This window comes from Abramis brama (genome assembly GCF_963993115.1).
Source record: "Abramis brama genome assembly, chromosome: 11".
NCBI classification, from domain to species: Eukaryota; Metazoa; Chordata; class Actinopteri; order Cypriniformes; family Leuciscidae; genus Abramis; species Abramis brama.
This window is the reverse complement of record NC_139973.1, coordinates 37,878,394-37,905,941: the sequence shown is the minus strand read 5'-3', so window position 1 is coordinate 37,905,941 and position 27,548 is coordinate 37,878,394. Positions and strand designations below refer to the sequence as shown.

At 37.1% G+C, this 27,548-nt stretch overlaps 3 protein-coding genes across 6 annotated transcripts; all 3 read left to right on the top strand.

Moving 5' to 3' along the window:
* Positions 1 to 90: 90 nt before the first annotated feature.
* Positions 91 to 8,272, top strand: ppig (peptidylprolyl isomerase G (cyclophilin G)). 2 transcript variants are annotated; one of them, XM_084128831.1, is made up of 13 exons: positions 91 to 221; positions 932 to 996; positions 1,089 to 1,163; positions 1,586 to 1,693; positions 1,777 to 1,821; positions 1,900 to 1,987; positions 2,253 to 2,282; positions 2,928 to 3,067; positions 3,642 to 3,813; positions 4,577 to 4,786; positions 4,936 to 5,017; positions 5,309 to 5,460; positions 6,870 to 8,272. In XM_084128831.1, exons 2-13 carry the CDS (start codon positions 936 to 938, stop codon positions 7,822 to 7,824), a joined length of 2,118 nt encoding a protein of 705 aa, XP_083984957.1. In that variant the 5' UTR covers positions 91 to 221; positions 932 to 935; the 3' UTR covers positions 7,825 to 8,272. The 2 variants fall into 2 exon arrangements, with proteins under 2 accessions (XP_083984957.1, XP_083984958.1); XM_084128832.1 differs by having other exon boundaries at positions 105 to 221; positions 2,207 to 2,282.
* Positions 8,273 to 9,390: 1,118 nt separating this feature from the next.
* Positions 9,391 to 11,567, top strand: phospho2 (phosphatase, orphan 2). 2 transcript variants are annotated; one of them, XM_084128846.1, is made up of 2 exons: positions 9,391 to 9,497; positions 9,624 to 11,567. In XM_084128846.1, the coding sequence occupies exon 2, from the start codon at positions 9,625 to 9,627 to the stop codon at positions 10,348 to 10,350; it is 726 nt and encodes a 241-aa protein (XP_083984972.1). In that variant the 5' UTR covers positions 9,391 to 9,497; position 9,624; the 3' UTR covers positions 10,351 to 11,567. The 2 variants fall into 2 exon arrangements, with proteins under 2 accessions (XP_083984972.1, XP_083984971.1); XM_084128845.1 differs by having other exon boundaries at positions 9,405 to 9,497; positions 9,619 to 11,567.
* A 3,012-nt stretch (positions 11,568 to 14,579) lies between these two features.
* Positions 14,580 to 22,115, top strand: ssb (small RNA binding exonuclease protection factor La). 2 transcript variants are annotated; one of them, XM_084128835.1, is made up of 12 exons: positions 14,580 to 14,682; positions 15,124 to 15,185; positions 15,270 to 15,373; positions 16,199 to 16,373; positions 16,585 to 16,692; positions 17,165 to 17,268; positions 17,369 to 17,440; positions 17,523 to 17,565; positions 19,787 to 19,924; positions 20,041 to 20,233; positions 20,337 to 20,453; positions 21,042 to 22,115. In XM_084128835.1, the coding sequence occupies exons 2-12, from the start codon at positions 15,129 to 15,131 to the stop codon at positions 21,134 to 21,136; spliced, it is 1,206 nt and encodes a 401-aa protein (XP_083984961.1). In that variant the 5' UTR covers positions 14,580 to 14,682; positions 15,124 to 15,128; the 3' UTR covers positions 21,137 to 22,115. The 2 variants fall into 2 exon arrangements, with proteins under 2 accessions (XP_083984961.1, XP_083984960.1); XM_084128834.1 differs by having other exon boundaries at positions 14,581 to 14,682; positions 15,127 to 15,185.
* Positions 22,116 to 27,548: the final 5,433 nt, after the last annotated feature.

Below are 27,548 nucleotides of genomic sequence, written 5' to 3'. Positions count from 1 at the left end.
TTTAAATTCAAGCGAAACTGCAAACCGCAGGTGATTTTTGTCCGCATTAAGCTTCCATAGTCTCCAGTTGAGGCTGTTCATCTTTTTACCCAGAATGCTCCGCTAGTCGCACGTCACGGCGCCATTTTTGCAGACCTGCGCGCTGAGGACACGAGAACGACAGTCAATGTTGTTTATATTCTCTTCATTTTAGTATAACCGGTTTAACTTGGATCAAACATGTAAGTTAAACTCCGAGTTTACTAGTAAAAAAGGGAAGAACAAAATGGAAATATTAAAATACGCAATAATGGACACAAATAGCATGTTAGCATGCTAATCATTCAATCATGATTAAATGTTAAATCAATCGTAAGGTTAAATGTTACGATTGTATTGCTGGTAAAAGCAAACAGTGCTGATTATACACTTCACAAGTCTAAGTTAGATAATTATGCAGTTTAAATAATGTGGTACACTGGTGATTTCAGTTAATGTGTGTTTATTAGCTCATCTGTGCCGTGAGGCTAGGACAACATGCAGCAAAGGTTTTAATGTTGTTTTATTAAAAAAGTTATTTAGAATATCAAAAGGATCATAAACTCATGTTGAAGTGATCTTTTTGACGTGTTCAAATGTGTGTTATTCTGCTGAAAGTGAAAGTGGTTACATTGACATTTACGGTCAGTAACTTCATTAATACGCTTGAGTAGGCAAAAACTATCGATATGTAGTAATAATAACTTCCAGTGTTTTCTATGGTGGATGTTTCAAAATCTGTCATAGACATATATCCATGTTAAAATGCACAGCTAAATCAAAAGATCCAAGTGCACATTAGTTTGTGTAAGAGTGTTGTTACACTGGTGAAACAAGTTTGTGGTGTTGTATTGAGTCTGTAAGCACAGATCTGTTTCTGTACTACAGTTTGATGTGTGTTTTGTGTTTGCAGCGTGATGGGGGTGAAGGCGCAGCGTCCTCGCTGCTTCTTAGACGTTGGTATCAGTAATGTGCCAGGTAAGACTCAGTATGCACTTTGTAAGACAGCCGCTCTTTAATTTCTGAAAATGTGGGATTCATTTCTTTCTCTCCCGGTTTTCCTTTCACAGCGGGGCGAGTCGTCATCGAGCTTTTCTCTGAGGCGTGTCCCAAGACATGTGAAAACTTCCGCTGCCTGTGCACAGGTAAAAAAAATACAAGCAGATTTGTTTTATAAAACTGGAAAGCTGTCTCTAAATTTCACATTTTTAAATGTAAGCAGTTTTATATATATATTTGTTATGAAATGGAAGGAAAGGAAATTTTTAACTATTATTTCAACAATACAGACAATTGGTCAATTACTTCTTGCCTACTGTTTTATGGGTACTGTGAATTCAGACACTTCTTTTGACACACACTGCTTTTCGCCTACTATATAATAGGGAAGTATGCGACAGCCCAAGTCTTGCACTGTCCTGGGATGCGTTTCCCAAAAGCATTGTGAGCCCAAATGAATCGTGGAGACCAGTGGCACTAATGTACTCGACGATCAACTTAGCTCATGTTACTTTTGAGAAACGACGCCATGTCTGTATTTATACATTGTGAGGTTTTTCTTCTCCAGGTGAGAAAGGAATTGGCAAGACCACCCAAAAACCTTTGCACTACAAAGGAAGTCTGTTCCATAGGATAGTGAAGGACTTCATGATACAAGGAGGAGACTTCACTGAAGGTACCACTGTCTTGCTTTTTTTTCTGTTGTATTATGTTTATCCTGTGTGTGGTGACATTTGACAGACATGTTTGCCTTAACAGGGAATGGCAGAGGTGGAGAATCAATATATGGAGGATTCTTTGAAGGTAAGTGTCCTTAAGATTTTACTCATCAATACTAATAAAAACACTGGGTTCAATATTCCGCCATTTTTCTTTTTCTAGATGAAAGCTTCTCAACGAAACATACCAAGGAGTTCCTTCTGTCAATGGCAAACAGAGGGAAAGACACCAACGGCTCACAGTTCTTTATGTGAGTCCAACACACAGGCTTCTTCAGGCGTCCCTACTGTCCTCTTGGATAATGGATGATAATCTGCAACTATCGCTTTCTTTTTTTGCAGCCTTGATGTAAAATAAATGTATATGTCCTCAGTGCATTCGTCTGGTCTTGAACGAGTTATGAACTGCGGATGATAATGGCCCAAATCGATTTATGGTGTGCATTAATCACTGTTTTTGTGTTCGTTAGATTTGTATTTACATTCTGCCTCACTGTTTTGTGTCCCTGACCATAGAACTACAAAACCAACTCCTCACTTGGACGGGTAAGTGTGCAGCACAATGTGATCTATTAAAGGGATACTTCACCGATCAGCATTATGTATTTTTTATCAGTAGAAACCCGGTAGTATTTTCGAATGACCGTGCTTCCCTCCCTCATGTCCCCCTGAGACGAAAGATTTCTGTATTGTGTGTCTGGAAAAAAACCTCCGATATTGTCATTGATCGTCATCAGAGGCTTTTTTGTCCAGAGGCGAGAGACTACAGCCAGTAGGAGGAGCTCGTCCCGCATGTGTTCAACCCGCCCATAGGGGGATCTCACGATAAAACGCCGTCTTTTCAGTTTCGAGTCGACTAGTAGCCTAGTTGTGTCATTTATTCCGATACTGCCCTCTGTAACCGGTAGGCGTGGCTTGGGAGTGGCCTCGTAGGGCAGCGAAGCAAGTGCATTCTGGGAGTTGTTGTCTTTCATCCACATGAGCCAAAAATACATGTTCTGGCTTTTCTCAGTCTAGAAGGCACCAACTTCTAAAATAATTTCACATTTCTACTACATAAATTACCCAATTTAAATACACATTCATCTTTCCAGCAGTGAAATATCCCTTTAAGGAATATGGATTAGAAGTATGTTTTATATGTGCTGTATGTCTAGTGTTTAATGGTTTTGTTACTCTTTCCCCCACCAGAATTCATGTGGTGTTTGGTCAGGTGATCTCCGGCCAGGAGGTGATCCGGATGATCGAGAGTCAGAAGACGGATACCAACAGCCGACCCTATGCTGAGGTCAAAGTGCTCAACTGTGGGGAACTTATTCCCAAATCTAAAGGTGATATTTTATATTTTCTCTTCTCATTTTTAGTAAGTTGTATGCATTTTTATGTTATTAGCTTCTAGCTACAAAAGATTAACTTCACGTGTCATTGCATTTCAGAATATGTTGGCATGCAATTCATAATTCATTTGTATTTATATAGTGCCTTTCCAACATCCAAATAATATTGCATGCTTGTATAAAAATACATTTTTGGCCTAAGACATGATTTAGGTCTAGTTGCTTTTTTTAAATCTGACAAATTAACTTGCACTTGCATTATACTCGTTTATTAAGTAACGTTAATTGTGATAAGACTGTCCAGTGTTATGGGCATCAATATTTACTGTCACGGTCACTCATGGTTACTTGTGTTATTCAAGGGGCTTTACTTGAATTGTTCATTCATACAGAAGGTTTTATATCCATTCCTGTAAACTTGTATGAACTCAAATTATGCTTGGCAGTGCAAAAATATCTGAATCCCAAACAGTTAATAGTGGCCTTCACACTTTAATTTAATCCTGGTTTAATCATCAAATTATGAAAGTGTGCGTTTTAAAGTATTGTTTTAACTCTTTTCATTTAGCAAAGAAAGAAAAGAAGAAGCATCATTCATCCAGCGAGAGTGACGACGACTCTTCTTCCGACAGCTCCACCGACTCAGAGGAATCAGAGAAGGAGAAAAAGAAACGGAAGAAACACAAGAAGGAACATAAGAAGAAGAAGGAACAAAAACACAAGAAGAAAGAGAAGAAAGGGTACTTTGCTAATACAGTTTACTTTTGCACATTTACGATTAGAATCTTTCACCGTTCAACAACTCGAGTTGTTTGAAAGTTTGAAGAATTTGCTTTCCACATTCCTTGTGCATGCCAGTACTAAAAGGTCGACACCGTACCAAAATGATCCCTGAAAAATAAACAATCCTTAACGTTTTATGTATTAAAAATATATCATAAATAAAAATAATCTAAATATCTGAAAAGATTTCGGCAGCCAATAAAACGTGTTTTATTTTGTACAAATCCTTGTTGAAAGTGAACCTGTATTTAAATGTGGTCTGGGTTGTATTTAAACCTTTGTCTAGTTTCACTCATGTTTTTTTTTTAAGGATAAGAGCATGAGGTCACAACACCTGTCCACGTTAGCATCTGCCTTAGGCCCTGTTTACACTAGTGTGTTTTCGTTTTAACGTGAAAACATCCATAGTGGCGTTTCAGAAACTATCTCCGTCCACACTACACAACTGAAAACACGTCACATGACCGCTCATGCACACTGGGTGTGGGTACAAGTGTAATAAAAGCTCTAATAATAGCTTGCCTCTTGTGCATGGCAGCTGCAGGATTATAAAATGCAGAGTTTAACAGTGGCTGTGCAAAAGGACAACAAAGTCCTTCCAATAATTTCCACAAATAATTATATGGTTCGTTTAATTTTATTATATGCATCGAGTGCTGTTTTCGTCTTCTGTTGACAACTTCATCATAATGGAGTAAGAATTTGAACATGTTTTTCCAGGTCTGATGAGGAAGAGGCTGATCCCCAACCTTTGTCAACCATCCGCCCAGAGGAAGTCCCGCCCATTCCAGAAAACCGCTTCCTAATGAGGCGAAGCCCCCAGAAGGCCAAAGAAGAGGAGCAGGGGAAAGAACAGAACAAGGAGGACTCTGGGAAAGAGAGACAGAGAGAAAGAGACAGGGACAGGGAGAGAGAGAGGGAAAGGGACAGGTAGATGTGGTATTTTAATATTTCACCCAGTAATGGTGTGGATGATCATTTGTTTGTACAGACATTTTTATATTGTGTGATTTTTATTATTATTATTATCATTATTATTATTTTCCTCTCCAGTTCATAACTTGTATGTTATATTCTAGACCCATGGTGAATTCACGGCCAAACCGCACAAGACTGGTGATGACCAGGTCAGGGCGCAGGATTAAAGGAAGAGGACCGAGGGTGAGAGAATAACTGTGGTTTGCTTTGAAAGACCGATTATGAGTTATATGTAAATACACTGCCCTTCAAAAGTCTGGGGTCGGTAAGATTTGATCTGTTTTTGCAAGAAGTCTCTTCTGCTCACCAAGCCTGCATTTATTTAATCAATAATAAAACTTAAATAGTGTAAAATATTACACCCTCAAATAACTCTTTTCTATTGTAATATATTTCAAAACGTAATTTATTCCTTATTAATTAAAGCTCATTTATGCATTTTGTTTTAACGTTATCTCTTCTGTCCGTCTGCAGCGCTATCGGACTCCATCTCGGTCTCGCTCACGGTCGTGGGATCGGTTTCGGCGCAGTGAGACGCCTCCACACTGGAGGCAGGAGATGCAGAGGACACAGAAAGCTAAATCTAACACAGCCGCCACCCAGGACAGGTGGATCAAAGGAGACAAGTATGTCCAATTCTACAGTACATGCAAACATTGAGGTCGGGATTCATGTAATGAGGGATTTTCAAGCTTATTTAATTAGAAGTAGGGCTGAGCGATATGGCCAAATAAATTATCATGATACATTTTTTCATATCATTCAATATCAATAATTATCATGATAAATGTAAAATCTTTACAAAAAAGTTTAAAGGCAGATTTCTGCTCTGAAGTGGAAGTTGTAGAAACCAGCCCGGTAACTTTAAAGAACTTTTTACTGTCAGAATTCTTAATTTTTTCTTAAAATAAAGAAAAAATATTTCTATGTTCTGCATGTTCTACCGGGTGATATTGTTTCAAAATCATGAAATAGATTTGTGTCGCCTGACTTTATTAGCACGTATCTTTGGCACAGTTTGCGGTGCAGGCTGCGATATTAATATTATTACATGTTTTGTCTCTTAGAAATGCACATTTGACAGTAGCTTGAGTTAGGGTGCAAAAACTGTAACATCTGTAAAAATTGTAACAACCTCATTTTACATGGTAAAATGTAAATATTCAGACTGTTTGAGTTTTATTATAATTAATCCCCAAAAAAGGTTACACTTTATTTTAAGGTGTCATTGTTACAGTGTAGTTATATATTTAAGTACTAAGTAATATCAATTAATGGCATGTACTTACTATAGGGTTAGGATTAGGATTTTGGGTAACCGTTTATTTTACAGTGTCATTGTTACATGTCTTACATGTGCTTACCATAGTAATAACAGTAAATTCTGCATAATTACATGCAACTAACCCTCAACCAAATCCTAATCCTACCCTAACCCTATAGTAAGTACATGTAGTTAATTATTATTACTCAGTACTTAAATATATAATTACACTGTAACAATGACACCTTAAAATAAAGTGTAACAGGATTTGGTTGAGGGTTAGTTGCATGTAATTATTGCTATTACTATGGTAACTACATGTAACATATGTAACAAGGACATTGTAAAATAAAGTGTTACCCAAAGCATACTGTAATTATATTACAGTACTTGAATACATTTAATACATGTTGACATTAATAATATAATACAATTCTATATGAATATTCCACATTTCTGCCACAATACCATGGTGCAGTTAGTGTTACTACAGTAAATCCATGGTAAATATGGCGATTTGTAGATTGAAAAGCCTTCAGACTGTATCGTTGCGCATCGATGCGATTCATCTGGCTTAAAAACTAAATCACAGAGACATTTGTGTTCTTCGCTGGATCCGGGCGCTTCTCACTGGATCTCACAGCGATTTTATCAAGGGAAATTATCCCGATAATTATCATTATTGTTTTTTCGCCCAGCCCTAATCAGTTATTATTATTGTTATTATAATTAGCTGGAAATTAATGTTTCATGTGTATTTTTTAATTTTAGAGGCGATATGTCAGAGGACAAAGCAGATGCCACTGAACCAGCCAGCGAAAACAAACCTGCAGGACAAGAAGCAGCAAAGAAGAACTCTGAACGAGAGAAGAAAGACGCAAAGCGGGACAAATCACGCAGTGCATCCAGAGGAAGAGATAGGAAGAGGGACAAACATCGCTCCAAAAGCAGAGATCGGGACGCGCGGAAAAAGACTGATGCCGATGTGGAAAAGAAGAAAGCTCGCAGCCGGAGCAAGAGCAAAGAAAAGAAGAGAGAGAAGGAAAAGCGCGATAAAGCCGATGACAAACGGGGACGCTCAAGCAGCAAGGACAGAAAAGAGAAAGATAAAGATGCCAAAGAGCGAGAGAAGGAAGGCGAGCAGAAAGACCGAAGCAAAGAAAGGACCAAACAGCATCCGGATGGGAATGAAAAGGAGAAATCGAAGGAGGTGGAAAAGAAGAAGAATGGAGAGCAGCAACGTGACCGATCGAGAAGCAGAGAAAAGGGTCGGGATGCGTCGCGTAGGTCCCGGTCGAGGGGTCGAGGTCAGCGTGGCCAATCACGCGACAGAGGCCGTGAGCGGCGTCACAGCAGCAGCCGGGACAGAAGATCCTCTCGCCGCTCGAGAAGCAGAGAGCGGGACAGAGCTCGAGATCGGGGGAGAGATGCAGAAGACCGAAACAAGAGGAAGAGCACAGATGAGGCGAAGAGCAAAGAAACCAGAGGACGAGACAGAAGCTCCAAAGAACGCTCTTCCCAGAAAGAGCGAGACGACCGAACGAGCGGGAGGAAGAGGAGAGGAAGGAGCGACAGTGGAAGCAGCGATTCTGAGAGCGATGGCGATAAACGGAAGAGAAGTAAAAGGAGCGAGAGCCCAAAATCAAAAGAGAGAGCAAAGGATAAATCTAAAAGTCCTAGAAAAGATGCGAAGAAAAAGGACGCGTCTTCCAGCGACAGTGACTGAGACTCTGCATGTACCACTCCCTATTTTTAGTTATCTGTTCCCCACACAAGCATCAACGGTCTGCTGTTCAGCAAACGATACGAAGAGACTGACATTTTAGTCATCGTGTAAACAGTGTGGACACACCCTGGAATACTTTTAATGACTGATGCAGACCGTCATTTGTTTCAATTGAGTCGGTTATATTCGTCCTGCTTTTATCTGACGTTTGTTTTTTTTCTTGCCCATATCTCGACGCAAATGTCTAGTGAGTTTCTTAGTGAAAATGGTTGCTTATATATATATTTTTTTTCTTCTTCTGTCTGATCTGAGCTGTTTTTTTTTTTTAAGGGTTTGTTGGGGACATGTTTGCGTACCTTGGAGTTTTGTAAGGGCTTTCTGTTTATAAAGAGATGACTGTGAGGTTCTGCTGAATTTGACAAATAAAAATTGGTACTGAACCTGTGAACCTCGCTTTCAGTGGTCCTGTTGATTGAAATGTCTTCCTAAATTTAAACAAGTGCAGTTAGCTTATTAATATATTGGTAGAGGTTTTTTTATTTCATTTATCTGTTTTTGCTGATATGATTTTTTATTTATTTTTTGTTGAATTTGAAAAGGTTTGAACATTACCGCAAATCTTTAAAAGCAAAAAATAATTAAATACCATTAAATGTAAAATTAAGCAAATCTAAAAGTGAAATTAATTTTATTTTTGATTATTTTAGTAATGTTTTATATCAAACTTTATTTCCACCATTGTTCATCCCCATTAGCTTTTCGATATTTAATGGATTATAGATTTAAATTCCAAACTTTAAAAGCACTTATGTACATAAACTTTTGTTCCCCCCCATCTATAGTCTATAGGTTTTTCAGAGGGTTTATATGAATAAGGCATTTATATAGCGCTTTCATATGCACTATACACCCAAAGCGCTTTACATTCCAGTCAGGGGATCTCTCCTCAACCACCATCAGTTATATAATCAGTATATGTATATAACATTTTATTCCTAAAAACATGATTTTATCTATTCCGAATGTTGGTATTATATTTTATTTTTAATTATTGAGTGATAAAAATAGATATCCAAAATCCTGCTTATAATATTATCACATACATTATCACATAATATTATTGTGTAGATTTTTATCACTCAATAATTTAAAATAAAATAAAATACCAACATCCAGAATATATATATATATATATATATATATATATATATATATATATATATATATATATATATAACATTAGGATTAGGATGTGGGGTAACACTTTAGTGTTACATATGTTACATGTGCTTACCATAGTAACATGTTATTTTCTCACTCATGCTTGAAATTATTGTTGCAGACATAAATTGTGCTGACGCATAGTTTTATGACCGCACTGCACTATTCTAAAAATTATTTCCTAGCAGTGTTTCTAAGACAATACCGGTTTCATCTCGAATAAACTGAATCGGTTTACTGAATGAATAACTGACTGGAAACAGAAAGTAAGAACGCCCCCAAGTTGACTTGAGTGTTATGACTGACCAATCAGAACGTCGCATGACGTTTGAGTGACGTGCGCCGCAGCCTATCAGAGACGAGCAGTGACTAATCATGCTTTGTGTTGTAAGCAAGTGTCCGTCTCAGAATCGCTAACCAAATCGAATAATTCACTCAGGCTGCCGCTTCAGGTTGGTACACATTTGATTACATTTCCTTACATGCATCTCGTTTCTTGGCTTGCTGAGAAAGCATCGTTGAACATTTGTTCGTCAGCCATCGTGTCAATATTGTGTTTTGTGTTATTCCCAGCGCAGGATGAAGACCTTAGTAGTGTTCGACTTTGACCACACTATAGTGGATGACAACAGCGACACATGGGTGATCCGCTGCACTCCCGACCAGACGTTACCGGACTGTCTGGAGAAGTCCTACGAGAGAGGCCGCTGGACCGAGTATATGGGTCGAGTCTTGACCTACATCGGGGACCAGTCCGTGAGCCCGGAGCACATGCGCGCGGTCATGGAGAGCATCCCGCTCACCGAGGGCATGCTCGAGCTCCTGACCTTCATATCTGAGAACAAGGGCGACATCGACTGCATTATAATCTCCGATTCTAATACTGTCTTCATAGACTGGGTTTTGCATGCATCAGGGTTGAAGTCGGCTATAGATGACGTCTTCACTAACCCTGCAAACATAGATGCGCGCGGCTACGTGAGTGTGCGCTGCTTTCACGCGCATGACTGTACGCAATGTCCTATAAACCTGTGCAAGAGGAGGGTGCTGCATGATTTCAGAGAGAACCAAGCTAAGGCTGGTGTGCATTATGAGAGGATCTGCTATATAGGAGATGGAGGAAATGACTTTTGCCCCATTAAAGAATTGAGAGAGGGGGATATTGCGATGCCTAGGAAAGGATTCACCTTAGAGAAACTGTTGTGCAAAGCCATTTCAGAGGGTCCAGAGGCTCTCAGTGCGAAGATCATGCCATGGACAAGTGGCAATGAAATCCTCCGGGAATTACGAGCTCTAATTGAGTAATACAGTATTATATGAGATAATGATAGACTTACTGAACCAATAGAATATCAGTATGTTTATTCTGCAATCTGCAGTAAATGCATCATGTGCATGAACTATTATTAGGCTATAGATAATTTACACACACACACACACAGTCCCTTAATTTACTTGATAAATTTATTTGGGCATGGTGTAATATCTGAGTTTATGTTTGGTGCACATTTTAAAAAATATATATTTTACATGTTCATTTACATTTAAGTGTTTATGAGAGTATAAATGCAATTTGTCTTGGAGATTTAATTCATAAAATAAGCTCACTGTTAGGATTTAACAGATATTTAACAGTCTGAGGTGCTTTATATTTAATCCACTGAAGTTTGCTGTAGAGCATTGAAATGAACAAATGTAAAAGTTTTAACATGCTGGCTAAATATTTATTTGCACGATATAGAAATTCCCCTTTAATATCTCTGTCTATTAATAATATACAAATGAATGCCATTATTGTCATGTTATGAATGAATGCAGCCTGGCTGTGACAAAATCCTTTAACACTGCAATCTTGTACTACTATAAAATGAAAATAGTCTAGAATATATTATACGAACCAGATTATTATTATTATTATTATTGGAAGCCCTAATTTGCCTTATAGTACCATATTTTCATATATACAGTGGGCCTAAAAAGTCTGAGACCTTATGAATTCTGGAAATATTAAAACTATGTCCAAAAGCAAGACATAACATTTGAATTTTAAAAATTGTATACAGCACAACTTATTATTATTATTATTATTGAAATGCTCAAACTATTTATTTCCAGGTTTTCAACGTGGTCTCAGACTTTTGACCCCCATTTTCTCCGGACACCAGCGGTGTTTAAAAAGCCATCCGGGTCATAGTTACTGACAGCATATGAAGTGTTAGACTTGCTGCTCTTGATGTAGATTAACAGTGCTATGAATGCTTCTTCTTGAATAAGCCAGAATTTTAGATGTGTATTGGAAATGCAGAGTGTTGTATTCAAAGCAAGCAGAGATGAATGGAGGAGATCGTGGACTTTAGTGTTGGTTTATATGACTATTTACAGGGAAGCTTGGATCTGTCAGAACAAATCCATTTATATGACTGGATCGTCGCCATATTGACCTATGAGACCATGTTCCTGTTAATATTTACAACAAATCTTGTGTCCTTTGCACTTGTGACACACATGTTTAGTGTCCCATTAAAAAAAAAAAAAAAAAAAGAGGCCTGTCTTTTGTTTCTTTGAATAATTGTCTGTGTCGGATAGGAGACGGTAATTTACTGAAGCTTAAACTGAGTCCAGCACTTATTACTGCACAAACCTCTTCAGCTTAATAATTATAGGTTATATGATGCATTTTCTTGTGGCTTTTATTAAGGCGATACACTACAGGCAAAAACACTGTTTTTCCATGCATCTGTCAGTTTTGAGATTTTTGGCTTTGCATAGTTTTTCTTTTCTTTTTTTCAGACTAGTGGAAAGAAAACATCCAAAATACACTTGTAAGTGTATCTTTTTATAGCACTTTATCTATTTGCGTCTGTAGATTTCAATGACAGTACATATCTTTAAAGGCCGTTTTCTCAAATGGGTTTTTTTATCCTGAAATCTCCACACTTACATATGCCAAACTTTACAGTTTTATTCTATATTCTGAATGTTTTTATAGAAGGGTTTGTTCTTTGCCTGATTTTATGCAACATTTTATTCCTAGAAAAATGGTGAAATTAGGGCTGTTGACTGTGTTGGAGTGATAAAAAGAGAAATCCAAAATCCCCTCTGTAAAAACCTTTGACTCCAATATGTCAAAAAAACAAATTTTTTGAAGCTTTATCCAATGTTCGGATTTTTGTTCTAGAAATGTATGCAAATTAGTGCATATTTAATTAGACAATGCCTCATTAGCATATTTAAACATACCATTTCAGAAAACTTGTAATATAAGTAATAAGAAAGCATTCTTAATGTTATCTGTGAATGTGATAGGTGGACAGTAACAAAGTACATTTACTTGAGTACTGTACTTAAGTACACTTTTTGAGTATCTGTACTTTACCTGAGTATTATTTTTTCTGGAAACTTTAACTTCACTACATTTAAAAGACAAATATCTTGCTTTTTACTCCACTACAATTCTGTCAGGTCCTTGAGTAGATAATGTCAGTCAGGGGATGACTTTGGTCGCAGGGACCTGCAGGGGTTGCATTTTTGCAGGGGTTGCACTGTGACTGGAAATGAAAGTCGAATTGACGTCAGAAACCGACATGTTGGTTTCTAACCTCAACCCAATTTTCGTTTTCAACCACAATACAACGCCTGTCCAACGTTGGAGATTAATGTCAATCCGGCGTTGGATTCTGACATCAATCTGATTTTCATTTTCAGCGTTGGGTTTGGTTTTCTAAATGCAAATTTTGTCATTATTTTGGTGCACACTAGCTTATAGATAACAGTAAGGCTAACATATTCATACTAAAAGCCAAAAAACTTTCAATAGGGCAGTATTTGAGGGAACAGCCATTTGGGTGTCCGAAAGCATTGTGGACGTTATTGATAGGGCTGGGCAAAAAAATCGATTTTTCGATTAATCGTTTTTTAAAATGTGGTCGATTCAAAATCGATTCTCAAACGCCAAGAATCGATTTTTTTCCATCTTTATTTATCTATTACCCAAGAATTAGTTTTCCTCCACTGTTCATATAGGCTTGCAAACTCAATTTTATAGCTAATGCTATGAGATTTTATGTTAGTTTTTTATCTAAATCATAAAATAAACTCAATTAGTGCTGCACGTTTAATCATATCGCAATCGCGATGTCAAGCCTATACGCAATTAGGCTATATGACGCAAAATGCTACGATTTTGTATGAAATAAACAAATTTGGGCTTTTAACGCAATGCAGCATCTGTTAATTGTTTGTCATCCTTTGGCTAGTGTTACATGATCCCGCTCTTATTCATGCAAATGCTTTTAAACCATTCATACGCGACAAGACAAAATAGATCTCGCTGCCTGTGAATGTCGAGACTGTGACACAGAAAAACTTGCGATGATATCGTGCGTGCGCACAAGACAGCCCAGAATAGAGTTATATTTCGCGCTTGAACGAACAATAAAACACATAATAATGCCAAAATGTCTTTTTGTTGAGTATTTTCATAACATAAGAACAGTCTTATGATGAACGTGAAGAGTTATGACTTGTGAGAGAATGAGGCGCGTGTGAGATCCGCGTCTCTGTCTACAGCGGCTGGTCTTAAAGGGACAGTACACAGTAGCCACTAATTATCTCTGTCGTTAAAGTTAATCAAATAACAAAGGGAACAGAGAAAAACACTTGCATCAAAATCCTGTCTATTCATTGTATGCATTTGAAATATAGAGTTGGGTTCTGTTTTAATGTACCCAAGTGTACCTAAAATAAAAAGAGTTTAATATACAGGTTTGTGGCTCTTAATTTCTTTTTATTAATTAAACACTTGAAAACTTATGTTCACTTTTCTTTTCTTTTTCTTTTTTTAATAAATATAGGATTTGTATTAAATATTCATTGAGTCGAATCGAAATCTAATTCAGAATCGAAATCGAAAAATCGAATCGAGAATCGAAATCGAAAATCGAATCGAGAATCGAAATCGAATCGATTTGAGAGCTTGTGAATCGAAATCGAATCGAATTGTAACATCTGAATCGATACCCAGCCCTAGTTATTGAGTGCACTTATTCAATCTCACATTCAATCCCACTACTGGAACTGTGTTCTAGAAATAAATTTGATATTGATATGAGAGTAGGCAGGCATAGATTCAGAGGTAAGTGTAAGTATTACACAACAACAATGCAAAAATAATAAAACAATGCATTGAAAGTTACTTTTGATATTAAGTACTTTTAAAAACAAGTACTCCTGTACTTTTACTTAAGTAAAAATCGGTCTTTACAACTTTTACTTGTACTGGAGTAATATCTGACCAGTAGTAGCCTATCTGTTTCACTCAGAAAGTTGTGTACTTTGTCCACCTCTGGTGATATCAAATTGTTTTTTTTTTGTTTTTTTTATCTGGTTTGTCTCGCCTTAAAAATATATTATAAAAGACCAACAATGTTGCCTACTAAAAAATGTATACCCAATGAATATTCTCAAACTGAAAAAGCTTGGATATGAGTGTATTCCGTTTTGTACTCAATTTCCCAATCTCCCCAGTCTCTGCGTGACATCATAACTGCGCGACGCCATACTTGACCCACGGTCGGAATCGGATATCGTTTAGTGTGGCGTTTCAGCGTGATCAGACAGATTCAGAACTCAAGTAAAGTGAGTATGACGTTTTTTCTTGTTTTCCCTGATATTTAGAGTGTTGCGATGCTTCAGATCGGACCGAAAACATACAACTGACAGATTGAGCGCGCGACGTTTGTTCAGTATCATTCTGTGACATGTGGCGCGCGTGGCGTACATGATTTATAAACACTTATAAATGCTGATGACTGAATTTATAAATATTATTCACAGCGTATTTTTAGTGCTGTTAAACACTGGGTTTATAAACTTAAAGAGTCAACATTTCTATTAAAATAGAAACTGCATGCAGTTCTGCTGTAGGCTACTCACACGTGGTTTGAAAATCATGTTCATGTACATTTTTTATGATAATATAGGCTGTGATGTAACTTGCTGATAGAATGTGCAAAAAATAAATAATATATGTGTTCAGACTTTTGAACGTTTGCAAGAAAGTGTTGTTTATCATCCTAGCAGAGATGGCAGACAATCAGGAAATGTCTCCTCTGGAGAAGAAGGTGGCAGAACAGATTGAGGTGAGATAATCATCAGTATTTTATCTTTCCAAGCCGTCGTTCATATCAGTGACATGAATAATCAATGTTTCTGTCTGTGTTTAGTACTATTTTGGTGACCACAATCTCCCCCGAGACAAGTTTCTGAAGGAGCAGATGCAGTTAGATGACGGCTGGGTCACTCTGGAGACAATGCTGAAATTTAATAGGTAATTGCAAAAGAAATGCATCATGTTTCTGAATAAATCAAGTACACCTGGCTGTAGCCTGCAGAACGGGGCGGGGCTACACGTGTCGCTCCGCCCCATGCCTAATCTGATTGGCTCGATCGTCTTTCATAGGGATTCATAAGATAAAAAAATGTGGTTAAAATTTATATGAACACAAAGCCTTTATTATAATGGACGGAAGAAGAAAATATTAGCCTGTATCTCACAATGTTCTTGAAACTGTTTTGCTAAATTAAGCTGGTCTTTAGGCTAACATGCAAACAACGCCACAACATTTAACCCTCTGATACTGTTCGTGTGTCGGTCAAAAACTGTATTTATAATCCAGTTATTACATTTTTGAGCATGGACCTGAAAATTAAATTTTCAACTTAAACTGTTGTAAATCGTGAATGGACAGAAGAACAGAATAAACTTCATCATGCTCAATAAATGAACTATGTTGTATGGTCTTATGGAGACATGCGATAGGTTTGTGTGAGGAACAAAGTGAAGTTTAGTTCACAAATGTCTTTCTCACGCACGTTCAAATTTATGTGTGGCCCCTTTGGATGTGTCGTGCCAAACATTTTTGAAGGAAAATTACATTTTAGAGCTGCAATGGTGAGTTTACAGTCAATATAATAGCTTGAATTTTGTTCTGTTTCTCACACAAAGCTTTCATACTGCTCCAGACAAATCAAAGTATAGTTCACAAGTTACATAAATTACTTTAATGAGAAAATAGCTACATGAAGATTCTTCACTGTGTCAGTCCATGTAACTTTGCTGCGATTGTGTCCCATTTTTTGTATTTGTCCTCAGACTAAAGACTCTCACGTCAGAAGCAGCCTTCATTGTGGAGGCGCTGCAGAAATCTAAAAGTGGTCTGCTGGAGATCAGCGAGGACAAAACCAAAATAAGGCGAAACCCGAGCAAACCTCTTCCAGAGAACAGCGAGGAATACAGGGACGCGCTCAAACACAAATCCATCTACATGGTGAGCGAATGGGAACAATGACATTAAGTCCTCTTTCTGCCTACCGGTGTTGCCTTTGCTCTAAAGCAAACAGCTTAGAATAATATTTGAACATGTCTAGTCCTCTGTAAAACTGGGAGATGTTGTCTTGTCCTGTTTTTGAATCCTACAATAGGATACTAAACCCACATTCTGCATTTTGTTGATTGTTATTAATGTTTAAATTCTACAGAAAGGTTTTCCTCTTGAAACTACACTGGATGAGGTGAAAGAGTGGCTCGCTGATAAAGGAACAGTCGAGAACATCTACATGAGGAAAGGACCCCTGAAGACTTTCAAAGTAAGGGTTTTAAGAAGTCCAAGTTCTCTTAAAGCCGACGTGAAACGGAAGTTGCGATTGTCTTTTTTTCCCAATTATGAGGAATTTCAGAGTGAATTTCTGAGCTTCTCAATTAAGGAAAATTTTAGTTTTAGGGCATTTGTTTCGGAAACTGGTGCGTTTTCTCCCTCAATTCGGTTAGTTTAGGCATATGAACACGGCAATCACACTCGGATCCACACAGGACAGTTTTACTCGCATGTGACTTGCATAAACACATTTTGTTGCCTTGTCAAAGTGAACCTAACCAAGAAGAAAATGCAACATTGTAACAAATTAAGTTATGGTCTCGGAACAAAGCAAACAATCTACAGGTCTAAAATGCCCTTAGTTAACAACATTGGGATAGATTAAATTTTATTATATGAAAACTGTAGCTATGTGCTGTCAACCTTATCAAAACTGAGCTCTATACTGTTGCTGTCGTCTGCAGGGATCAATCTTTGCGGTTCTAGAATCTGAAGAGGCTGCCAAAGCTTTTGTTGAACGTGCCGACGTCAAAGAGTACAAAGGGAACGAGATGATCGTTATGATGAAGTAGGTGCTTTTTAGCATTTACCCATTTAGCATTGCATGTTTACTTAGTAACTGAATGGCATTGAATATACTGGTGTTAACCTTTGACCTCTGTCTGTAGAGAGGCCTACTTTACTAAAAAGATGTCAGAGAGGAAGCAAAATCGCGTTGAAGCAAAAGCTAAAGCAAAAAGGTAATGCACAACACTACATATTTTCTACTAAAAAGTGAGATGAGATCTAAAATGTTATAATTGGTAAATTTGTGCATTTCAGTGAAAAGGAGGGCAAGCAGAAACAAGCTGAAGAAGAAGAGCTGGTGAGTTTCATGCAGAAACACACATATTCTCAGATGTGTTTGTGTTAAAGGGGTCCTGTTAAGCTTTTTTACATTTTCAAGGCATCACCTTTATTTATATTGCGCTTTATACCATACAGATTGTTTCAAAGCAGCCTTACCGTGATAAACAGGAAAATAACAATTCGGTGATGCAAACAGAATTCAATTCTGCTTTAAAGCCTGCTTAAAAGACAATAGTAAACGGTTATTATTCAGTTGAAATCAGTTCAGTGTTGATTCATTTCGGTTCAATAACTGTGTAAAGTACATCAATTCTGAAATGAGTTGAATTCAGTTATAAAGCAGCTCTGCAGAAATCAGTCCAGTTCAGTTCTCATACAATGGTGTCAGTACAGTCAGATTAATAATATTGTTGAATCTTAAGTGTCCCCAACTAAGCAAGCCAGAGGCGACAGTGGCAAGGAACCCAAACTCCATTGGGTGACAGAAATGGAGAAAAAAAAAACCTTGGGAGAAACCAGGCTTAGTCGGGGGGGCCAATTCTCCTCTGGCCAACCAAAGAACACGGTGTGTTTATAATTCAGGCTGCAAGTCAGATTGTGGATCGGAAGCTTTCAAAATATTTCATCCAGTTCCTTCTGCTTGAAGATCGGTTTCATCATGCTGGTATGGAGCCGACGCTGGCCGTAGGGGTCTGTGCGGAGGACTTGTCTGGTTCTTGGGGTCTTTGCTGAGGATCTGTGCTGATGGCTGTCATATCAACAAGGTCTTCACAAGGAATTGTTCTAGTAGACACGGTCTCTGCTGGCATTCAGGGCTGCGATACTTCCTGGTTCTAGTAAGAACTCTATCTGCTGCGTTTTGGACCAGCTGGAGTTTGTTTATTAAGCGTGCAGGGCAACCACCCACTAGAGCAATACAATAATCTAGCCCTGAGGTCATGAACGCATTAACTAATTTTTCTGCATTTGTTATCGAGAGAATATAATAAAAGATTGGTATCAAAGAGCACACCCAGGTTCCTAACTGACGACGAAGACTTGACAGAGCAGCCATCAAGTGTTAGACAGTATTCTAGGTTATTACATGCATATGTTTTTGTCCAATAATTAAAACCAGTTTTTTCAGAATTTAGTAGGAAATTACTAGTCATCCAATTTTCTTATATCAACTATGCATTCTGTTATTTTGTGAATTGGTATATTTCGTCAGGGCATGAAGAAATATAAAGCTGAGTATCATCAGTGTAACAGTGAAAGCTAACACCATGCTTCCTAATAATATCTCCCAAGGGTAGCATGAAAAGCAATGGTCCTAGTACTGAGCCTTGAGGTACTCATGACACCTCTTCATTTACTGCTACAAACTGATAACGGTCGGATAAATATGATTTGAACATGCCAATGCACTTCCACTAATGCCAACATTATGTGTTTCTATTCTAAATAACGTTGTGGTTGATGGAATCAAATTCAGCACTAAGATCCAGTAGGACTAATAGAGAGATACAACCTTGATCGAATAAGAACAAATCATTTGTAACTCGAATAAGAGTATTCTCCGTACTATGATACGGTCTAAATCCTGACTAGAAATCCTCACAGATACCATTTCTTTCTAAGAAGGAACATAGTTGTGAGGTCACTGCCTTTTCCAGTATTTTTGACAGAAAAGGGAGATTCGGCATCGGTCAGTTCTCTAGATCAAGTTGTGTGTTTTTTAATAAGAGGTTAAATAATGTCCATCTTAAACATTTTTGGTGTGTATTCTAATGGCAATGATGAATTAATAATAATAAGAAGAGGCTCTATGACTTCTGGAAGCATCTCTTTCAGTAGCTTATCAGTAGTCGGTATAGGGTCTAACATACAGATGCTGATTTTGAAGATCTAACAAGTTTAGACAATTCTTCCTCTCCTATAGCAAAAAATTAATGGAATTTTCAACTTTCTTTAGTGTGTAATGTTGAAAGTCGTGGTTATGTTAAAGGCAGTGACATTTCCAAAACACACTAGAAGCGGGTGGCCAATCACAACACACTGGTGCAGCCGACCAATCAGAGCATGTTGTGCTTTTCTTCAATTTTTCTTCTTTTGATAAAATGTCAAATATGTAAAAAAAAAAAAAAATTACAAAACATTTCAAGCATAAAAAACCTATTCTAGTAGACCCCAAAAAGAAAATCAAGACTTGTGCATAATAGGTCCCCTTTAATAATATCACTCTTCTGTTTACCCAGAAATCCCTGAATGATCAGAGAGGCTGTCTGCTGAAGTTCTCCGGTGAATTGGGTCAGACCTCGAGAGAAGATTTTCATACAGTCTTTTCTGATCATGCTCAGATTAAATGGATTGATTTCACCAGAGGAGCAAAAGAGGTGAGAACAGAGAGTGCTTCACATATTACTATAATGACAAAATCATATAAAGTAAATAATTTGATTAATACCTTAAGGATGTCCTCCATTAATTTTGTCTTTGATATCCTTCTCAGGGCACCATCCTGTTTCACTCAAACGCCAAGGATGCCCTGGAGAAAGTCCGCGAGGCTAAGGGAGGGGAGGACCCGAAGGTTAAAGACCATGTTGTTCAGTGGGAGATACTTGAGGGAGACACCGAGATGGAGATGCTGAAGAAAATCATCGAGGATCAGCAGGAGTCCATGAACAGACGCAAACAAGGCAGAGGTAATTCACAGGACACAGTAAAGACACGCATCATGTGTTTGAACCCATATCTCACTTTTTAAAACATTTGTGCTATTTTCCACGCTGTATCCTATAATTGCAGGAGGTCACAGGGGTCGTGGAAGAGGCAGGGGAGGCCGCAGAGACCGAGGAGGAAGAGAACAGACACAGTTCAGGGGAAAGAAGACCAAGTTTGATAGTGACGAAGATGGAGATGAAGGTAAATTGATGTCACATATGTGGGTGTTTTATTTTTAACAATATAACATAACATAGTACTATAATAATATAATATATTTGTTTCAAATATAATTTCATTACTTTATTATTATTATTATTATTATTATTATTATTATTATTATTAATAATGTTTTATTTTTGCATTAAATTTTCTTTACCTCCAAGTTCTCATGCCTAGCAATATTTATAATTTTTTTAAACCATTTAGAGGTGTAATTATATTCTATACTTAAGACAAAGTCTAACAAAAATGTAAATTTACTATAATAGTAATAATAATTCATCTTATTTTGCAACAAAGTAGAAGCTCATTTAAATCATTGCCACTCTGTTCTGTAGACAACACTTAAGATGTTATACGTAATTGTTGACTTTCCCTTCATGCAGTGGATTTGCATGGCATTTTTTTTTTTTTTTGTTATTGTAACTATTGTAACTATTTTATTAAGAAGCTAGTTTTTTTTCCATCACCCACAGACTGGTCAAGTGTTGAGTAAATAAATGCTGAGTTTGCTTTAAGTTTGGCTTTAGTCATATGAAAACATAAATGTATTTTCCCCTTCAACAGAACCCGCCAGTCCAAAGAAGAGACCTCTTGATTCGAATGGGCAAGATAATGGAGAACCGGTTTCCAAACAAGCAAAAAGCGAGAATGGTTCTTAAGGGCAAAGAGCCGTGGCCTTAATTTTGTACTGTAGATGTTCCCTAAATTCAAGAGATCTGGAAAATGCTTTCTCAGAATACTTCCTGTGTCAAAGGCTAAAAGCTGCACAAAAGCTTTACGCCACACTTTACCCCTTAAACTCGTCATGAAAAAGGCATCATGCATCAAATTCTTATGGAATTGTTTTCTTTGAAGAAACATCATGGATGCCGTTTATTTATTTGCCATATACACACTTATGATTGTTGGTATGATTTAAGATCTCATATGCGGCTTTATAAATGTGGCGTTTTCAAAATCTGTTCAGCTTAACACAGTTTGCTGGTAACGCTTATATAACTATTGACATCTTTGTGTTCTTTCATTCCTAGAGCGGTGACAGTCTGATTACTCTGTACCGATTAGTTTTTCAGCTTTATCAAGGAGCTGATTATTGGTTCTGACAGCATTTGTATGCAATACTGTATTATTTTTAGAAATGTCTGAGGTCTACAAGTAAACTTGTAAGGGTTTTGGAAATGTCTGAATTTTTAGTCTTAATCCAGTTATTTTTTTTCATTAACGAAAACCTGTTTTCCGACTGTTAGAATATTCTTTAATTTTGCCACTTGCACAAACGTAGCACGATAAGTGTGTGGAATCCTTATTTGTTTTTCTGCGTTGCTGTAAAGTTGCTTCAAGTGGTTACAGAGGCATGTAGGTCTGGAGAGTTTTCATTAAGAGTACTTAATTTTGACTGAAGATTTTTTTTTAAACTCACCTTTTCTTTATCACAGCAACCGAAACATGTCTCTTAATCTAAAGTGCTGTTTTAGATGCCATGCTTCATATTTACCCCTTCAGGGCTTCAACAAGCACTCATTGTTCTGTTTTTTTTTTTTTTTTTTTTTTTTCCTTGGTTTTTACTGTATCTCATGTGTTAAGATGAATATTAGGCTACACACATTTAGAATTTCAATAAAGATCTTGAAAATCAAACCTGTAATATGTGGTTTTACCTGGAAAATGGACACTATTGATGCAGTAGATAGTAGGGCTGGGTTCAAAATATTGATTTCTCTATTTTAATAACTCATTTTGATGAACCAAATCCATCTTTTTAAAAACAAAACTTTGTAAGTGCCTCCCATCCAATAAATCGCAATAAAATGTGTACTGTTACTTTTGTTAATCCGCTTTCAAATTCTGTTTATTATTATTATTATTTGTGTGTGTGTGAAATTCAAATAATATAAGTAACGTGTTGGCTCTCTTTAATGTCACGTGACGGATCGCAGTACCGCCTCAGTTCAAGAGAAGCGCACGCGTGACGCCGCGCGAACGATCATCTCTTCTGTTTTACTGATATTTACAGCACGGAATAAACCTGAATGAACATCAGAAGGTATGGTGAAAGATACATTACAGTTTACCGAAATCCTTATTCTCGTGCAATTGCTCAATCAGTGTTTCAATCGCCATAAAGACACCAACAAACCGCTTGTTAACATTAGCCCCTTTCACAGAGCAATCCTGGTAAATTACTGTAAAATTACCACTAAAGACTAACTTATGTGTGAAAGGGGCTAGAATCACTTACCTCAGAAAATTCATTCAATGTCCATAAACTCGCTAGTTGGCTTAAAAAAAAATAACTCCAGAGAGGGGCATCTCGCTGAATATATTTTTTCATATTTATTGTATTTTTATGTAACCTTTTCCCTTTAAGTGCCACTGGTGAGCCCACAGCCATTACATATTTAAAACAGTAATATCCTATACTAAACCTAAACTAATCTTGACAAACTATATATCATTTGAAAGCTTACAATCTCTAGTTTTCATATTTGTGACCATGGACAACAAAACCATTCACAAGAGTAATTTTTTTTAAAATTGAAATGTATAACTCATACCAAAGCTGAATAAATAAGCTTTCCATTGATGTATGGTTTATTAGGGTAGAACAATATTTGGCCAATATACAACTATTTGAAAATATGGAATCTGAGGAAATCGCATTTAAAGTTGCCCATATGTTCGCGATTTTGCACTGCATTCACTCACAAAAATAAATGTTTATAATTCTATTGCAAATATGGTGTATGTATCCTTCAAGAATTATGCTTATAAAGTCTGTCTAAAGCCTAAAGTTCGTTTTATTTGCATATCACCATTGTTTCAACTACGACCTGTAAAGTCACTTTTAAAAGAATGAAGTCACTTTTACATTATTATGACCTCCATAAGACTTTACATAGTAAATGAAAGTTTTGAAGGGAGTAAGTGTAAAGCTCAATGTCTTTTAGAGGTTAAATTTTCATTTTATTGTGATACCAGCTTACAACCAGCAGGTGGCGTGATGACTCCTTTTTTAGTGTCCAGCACTGCAGTTTTTGCACGCTAAATTCAGGGTTTGCTTTGCTTAGAGGTGGTTGTGCCCTTTAACGTTTTGCTTTTGAGTGAGAATGCCAATTCTACTGTCTGTGTTGTCCCTTTGGCGCAGTGTTGTCACTGTTGAGAAGCAAACCAAATTTCCAGTAAATTGTTGTTGATCCTCAGCTTACTGCATCAGCGCATTGCAGTTTCTTGAGCTCGTCCACTATGGCATGTGAGACTCATTTGTTGAGCTTTCTGTTTGAGCAACCTCATACTGTTTGGTCCATATAGATGTTCATTCCACTGTGAAAACCAGTGCGAAAGTCAAGAATATCACAGGCTTGGGCCAGTAAGAAACCACCCGCAAATACATAACGCACTAAAACTACATAACAATGCTTTAGCAACCAACTTCAACTGGGTCTTAGCTAGTTTAAGCTGGTCTTCCAGCATGGCCAAGTCATTCTTCAGCTGGTTTAGCTGGTCGGCCAACTGACATAAACCTTCTAAAACCAGCAAACCAGTTCAGGCTTTTTGCTTCTTCTTTTTTAACCCATGGAATCACTCTAATAACATGGTGATGAGTTTTACATGTGCAAACATCACTCATATGTGTTTAAAATTATTTTCTGATGTTTTTCCTCTGAAATGTCCTAGAAGATTTTAACTATTTTTTTGTATGTTTTTTTTTCCTTTCCCCCCATTTTTGACGTCATTTGACATCGAGCAGCTTACGGTATTCATTTGACACACACACACACAGGTCTTCATGCTTCGTCGCGCGGTCTATTGTCAGCCTTGTTTTGCATGCACACGCAGTCGTCAGCATGCCAACGAGTGTCCCTGGTGTCTTTCAATGTCTGCAGCAACTGAAAGTCAAACATTTGACGGTGACACCAAAACCGCTGCTATTCAAGGCACATAAAGCACGTCCTGGGAAATGAATGCGAATGGGTTTATGATCGTTTACAGAGATAACCACGGTAACGTGACATGAATCGTTTGATAACAAATGGCTTGTTGTTTGTCATATAACACAATCCAATATCTTCAATGCATCAGTTGGAATTTCGCAGCACATGTTGAAGTCAGGTAGACATATTCTTCAAGCTATCAAGTGGCTGGATATCATGTATTATTATACAGTAGTGGCCAAAAGTGATGTCCGACCTGGGAAAATTGACATCTTGACGCGTTCCTGCCTGAGTCAACATATTTTGTTGATCCTGGAACAACATTCCCATCTGAAAATGTAATCCTAACCATATCCCTCCTAAACCTAATAACTTATCCCTAATATCAGAAGGGAATGATATGTGAATAACACTGATGTAGGAGCACCTAACCCTGGTTGTAAGCCTAAACTTGGCATAAACTGTAAACTTGTCCCTCAAATCTGATTGGTTGATTGGAATGTTGACAATGATGTTGATCCAGGAACATGTTGCACTTGGTGAAATCAGGCTCTGCAACATCCTTACCCTTTATTCAGATATTATTAATTTTGTGTAGTTGTGTTTGGAGCTTAATTTGCAATAAGGCAATGAAACATGGCAAATGTGCGGACATAATGTTTTGGCCAGGCTGTCATACAAAGAAATTATGAACACATGCAAAAACCAATGAAATATTAATTTTGTTTGTCGCCAGTGTTCCTGTGAGCTTTTTGTTTTTCTATGTTTTTCTATTGCATGGTAATAACCTGTTGCTGTAGTTTGCCTTTTTTGCCAAATCATTTTGTCAGATAAATATGTTAACCAAGTTTAGCCTTTTGTTCTTCCCTCATATTTAAAATATTTAAAAAATATTAAAGGTTTTCCTCTTCTTTTGATTTTTTTTAATCAAACTTATATGGTTATTATTAAAAAACACTTTATTTTTAAATATCCTCAAAATTGATTTGTGGACAGTAAAGGCTTATTTGAGGATAGTAAATGATTTGATTTATCCTCATATTTAAAATATTGAAAAAATATTAAAAGTTTTCCCATTATTTTCATGTTTCAATCAAACTTATACGTTTACTGTTAAAAACAAATATCGGTTACACTTTATTTCGATGGTCCACTTTAGACATTCTGCTAATTATAAGTAACTTTGCAACAACATGTCAACTAACTCTCATTAGAGTATTACTAGACGTAGGCTGTCAGGTTTGGGTTAGTAGAACAAGTTGTCTGTTGGTGGAACATCAAAATAAAGTGTTATATAGCCGATATTAAGCAGACAGTCTAGTAATATAATATGCATGTAGTTGCAAAGTTGCATATAGTCAGTAGAATGTCTAAAGTGTCCCCTCCGGACTTCACTTTTGGCCATTACTGTGTGTGTTGTAATGACCTTTTTGCATGTAAGCAACCTTGTGTCACACTGATGGAAACTGTCACGTCACTCTGTCCCAGCATGCACTCTGCTGATGGACACCCATTGTTACATGTCCTTGAAAAGTGCAGGAGTATAACGCTGACGGACACCTAAAGCTCGCTCTCATTCGCGCTGGTCAATACCTGAGCGATCAGGGCTTTAGGAAGAGAATCTGTGGGTGGCGAGTTCTTTCAGAGATGAATGGACAGGGAGAGATCAGCCTGATAACGGAGGTTTAATTCCAGCATCAGTGCATTATGTGCAGCCGTATTTTAACTTGATATAGTGTTGTAGAGGTTAGATGAACAGAACCATGTGTGTTGCGTGCAAGAAATGGGGAATGTCCTCTATTCAGTGTCATGTGCAAAATGTGCAGTTGATGAATGCTGGATGTGTATATCTGGCTGAGATGTAGTTTGACATAAGATGTACAAGGGCAGCGAATCAAATTGGGGTTCTTTCTTTTCTCCCTTAGGCTGTCTTGACACCGCACTGACAAGATGATTAATTTCTATATTTAGTCCTGTCCACTCCAGAAACAAAACTCATGCTATGATCTCTACTTGGTGCAAGTCTTGAAAAGATGTGAGCGGTCTCTTTTGATTACTTAGCAAGTTTTGTCTTCAAATCATATTATGAAACGTCTCCGTCCTTTTAGTTAAAGGACAATGTTCAAAATGTCAAAAAGTGGCAAGAACATATTTAACTTTTCTGAATTCTGTGTCCGTCCATGCATAGATTACTTACTGGTAGGGACACACCGATATGAACACTGATAATTCTTTATATTTAAAAGCCGATAACCGATATATTGGCCGATAAATCTAAATCCAAATTTTTTATTTAATTTATTTAACTCGAAAAATGTGAATATCGTGCAAAAGTTCATGTATTTCAGTAATTCAACTTAAAAGGTGAAACTAATATATTAATATATTATGTAAGCCATAATTATAACAAATAAAGGCTTGAAATATCTCACTTTGCATGTAATGAGTCTATATAATATATTAGTTTCACCTTTTAAGTTGAATTACTGAAATACATGAACTTTTGCACGATATTCAAATTTTTCGAGTTTCACCTGTACATTGAAGAAGGAACTAGAGACCTAGCAAAGTTCCTCGAATCACTGAGGCAATTTTTGCATGGGAAAATATAAAAATCTGGTTAATTCTGTAGACCCGTTTGGCTCTATTAGGCCATCCTTAAAAATATTTTGGTTTGCAGTAACAGCAAAAAAAAAGAAAAATAGGGTCGTTAGGTAGGTCTATATTTTTATATATATAAAAAAAATATTTTTCACCGATGTCTAGGGGCTGTTTACACCAGGCCATTTCATGCGTTTTCTCAGATCGGATTGCAATCTGATTTATCAAAACAATTCCATTTACACCTGGTTACATATACAAATGTGTGTGTTTTTTTGCGGATAAATCCGATCTTCAATTCCCGTTATATGCAGATTTAATGGAGTGCACATCACCGAAAGCAACAGTTATGAGATACATTATTTTATTGATCATCAGCTAAAATTTCTGAATCAAAGCCCGCAATAAGAGAAAGCGGAAACAGCCCTGGTAAGATCATTTCGTTTCTTTACATTTAACGAAGATGATTGTGTGTTAAGCGTCAGCGACTTACTTTCACTTTGATTTGCGATAGCACGTTGATGCTCAGCTTCATCTG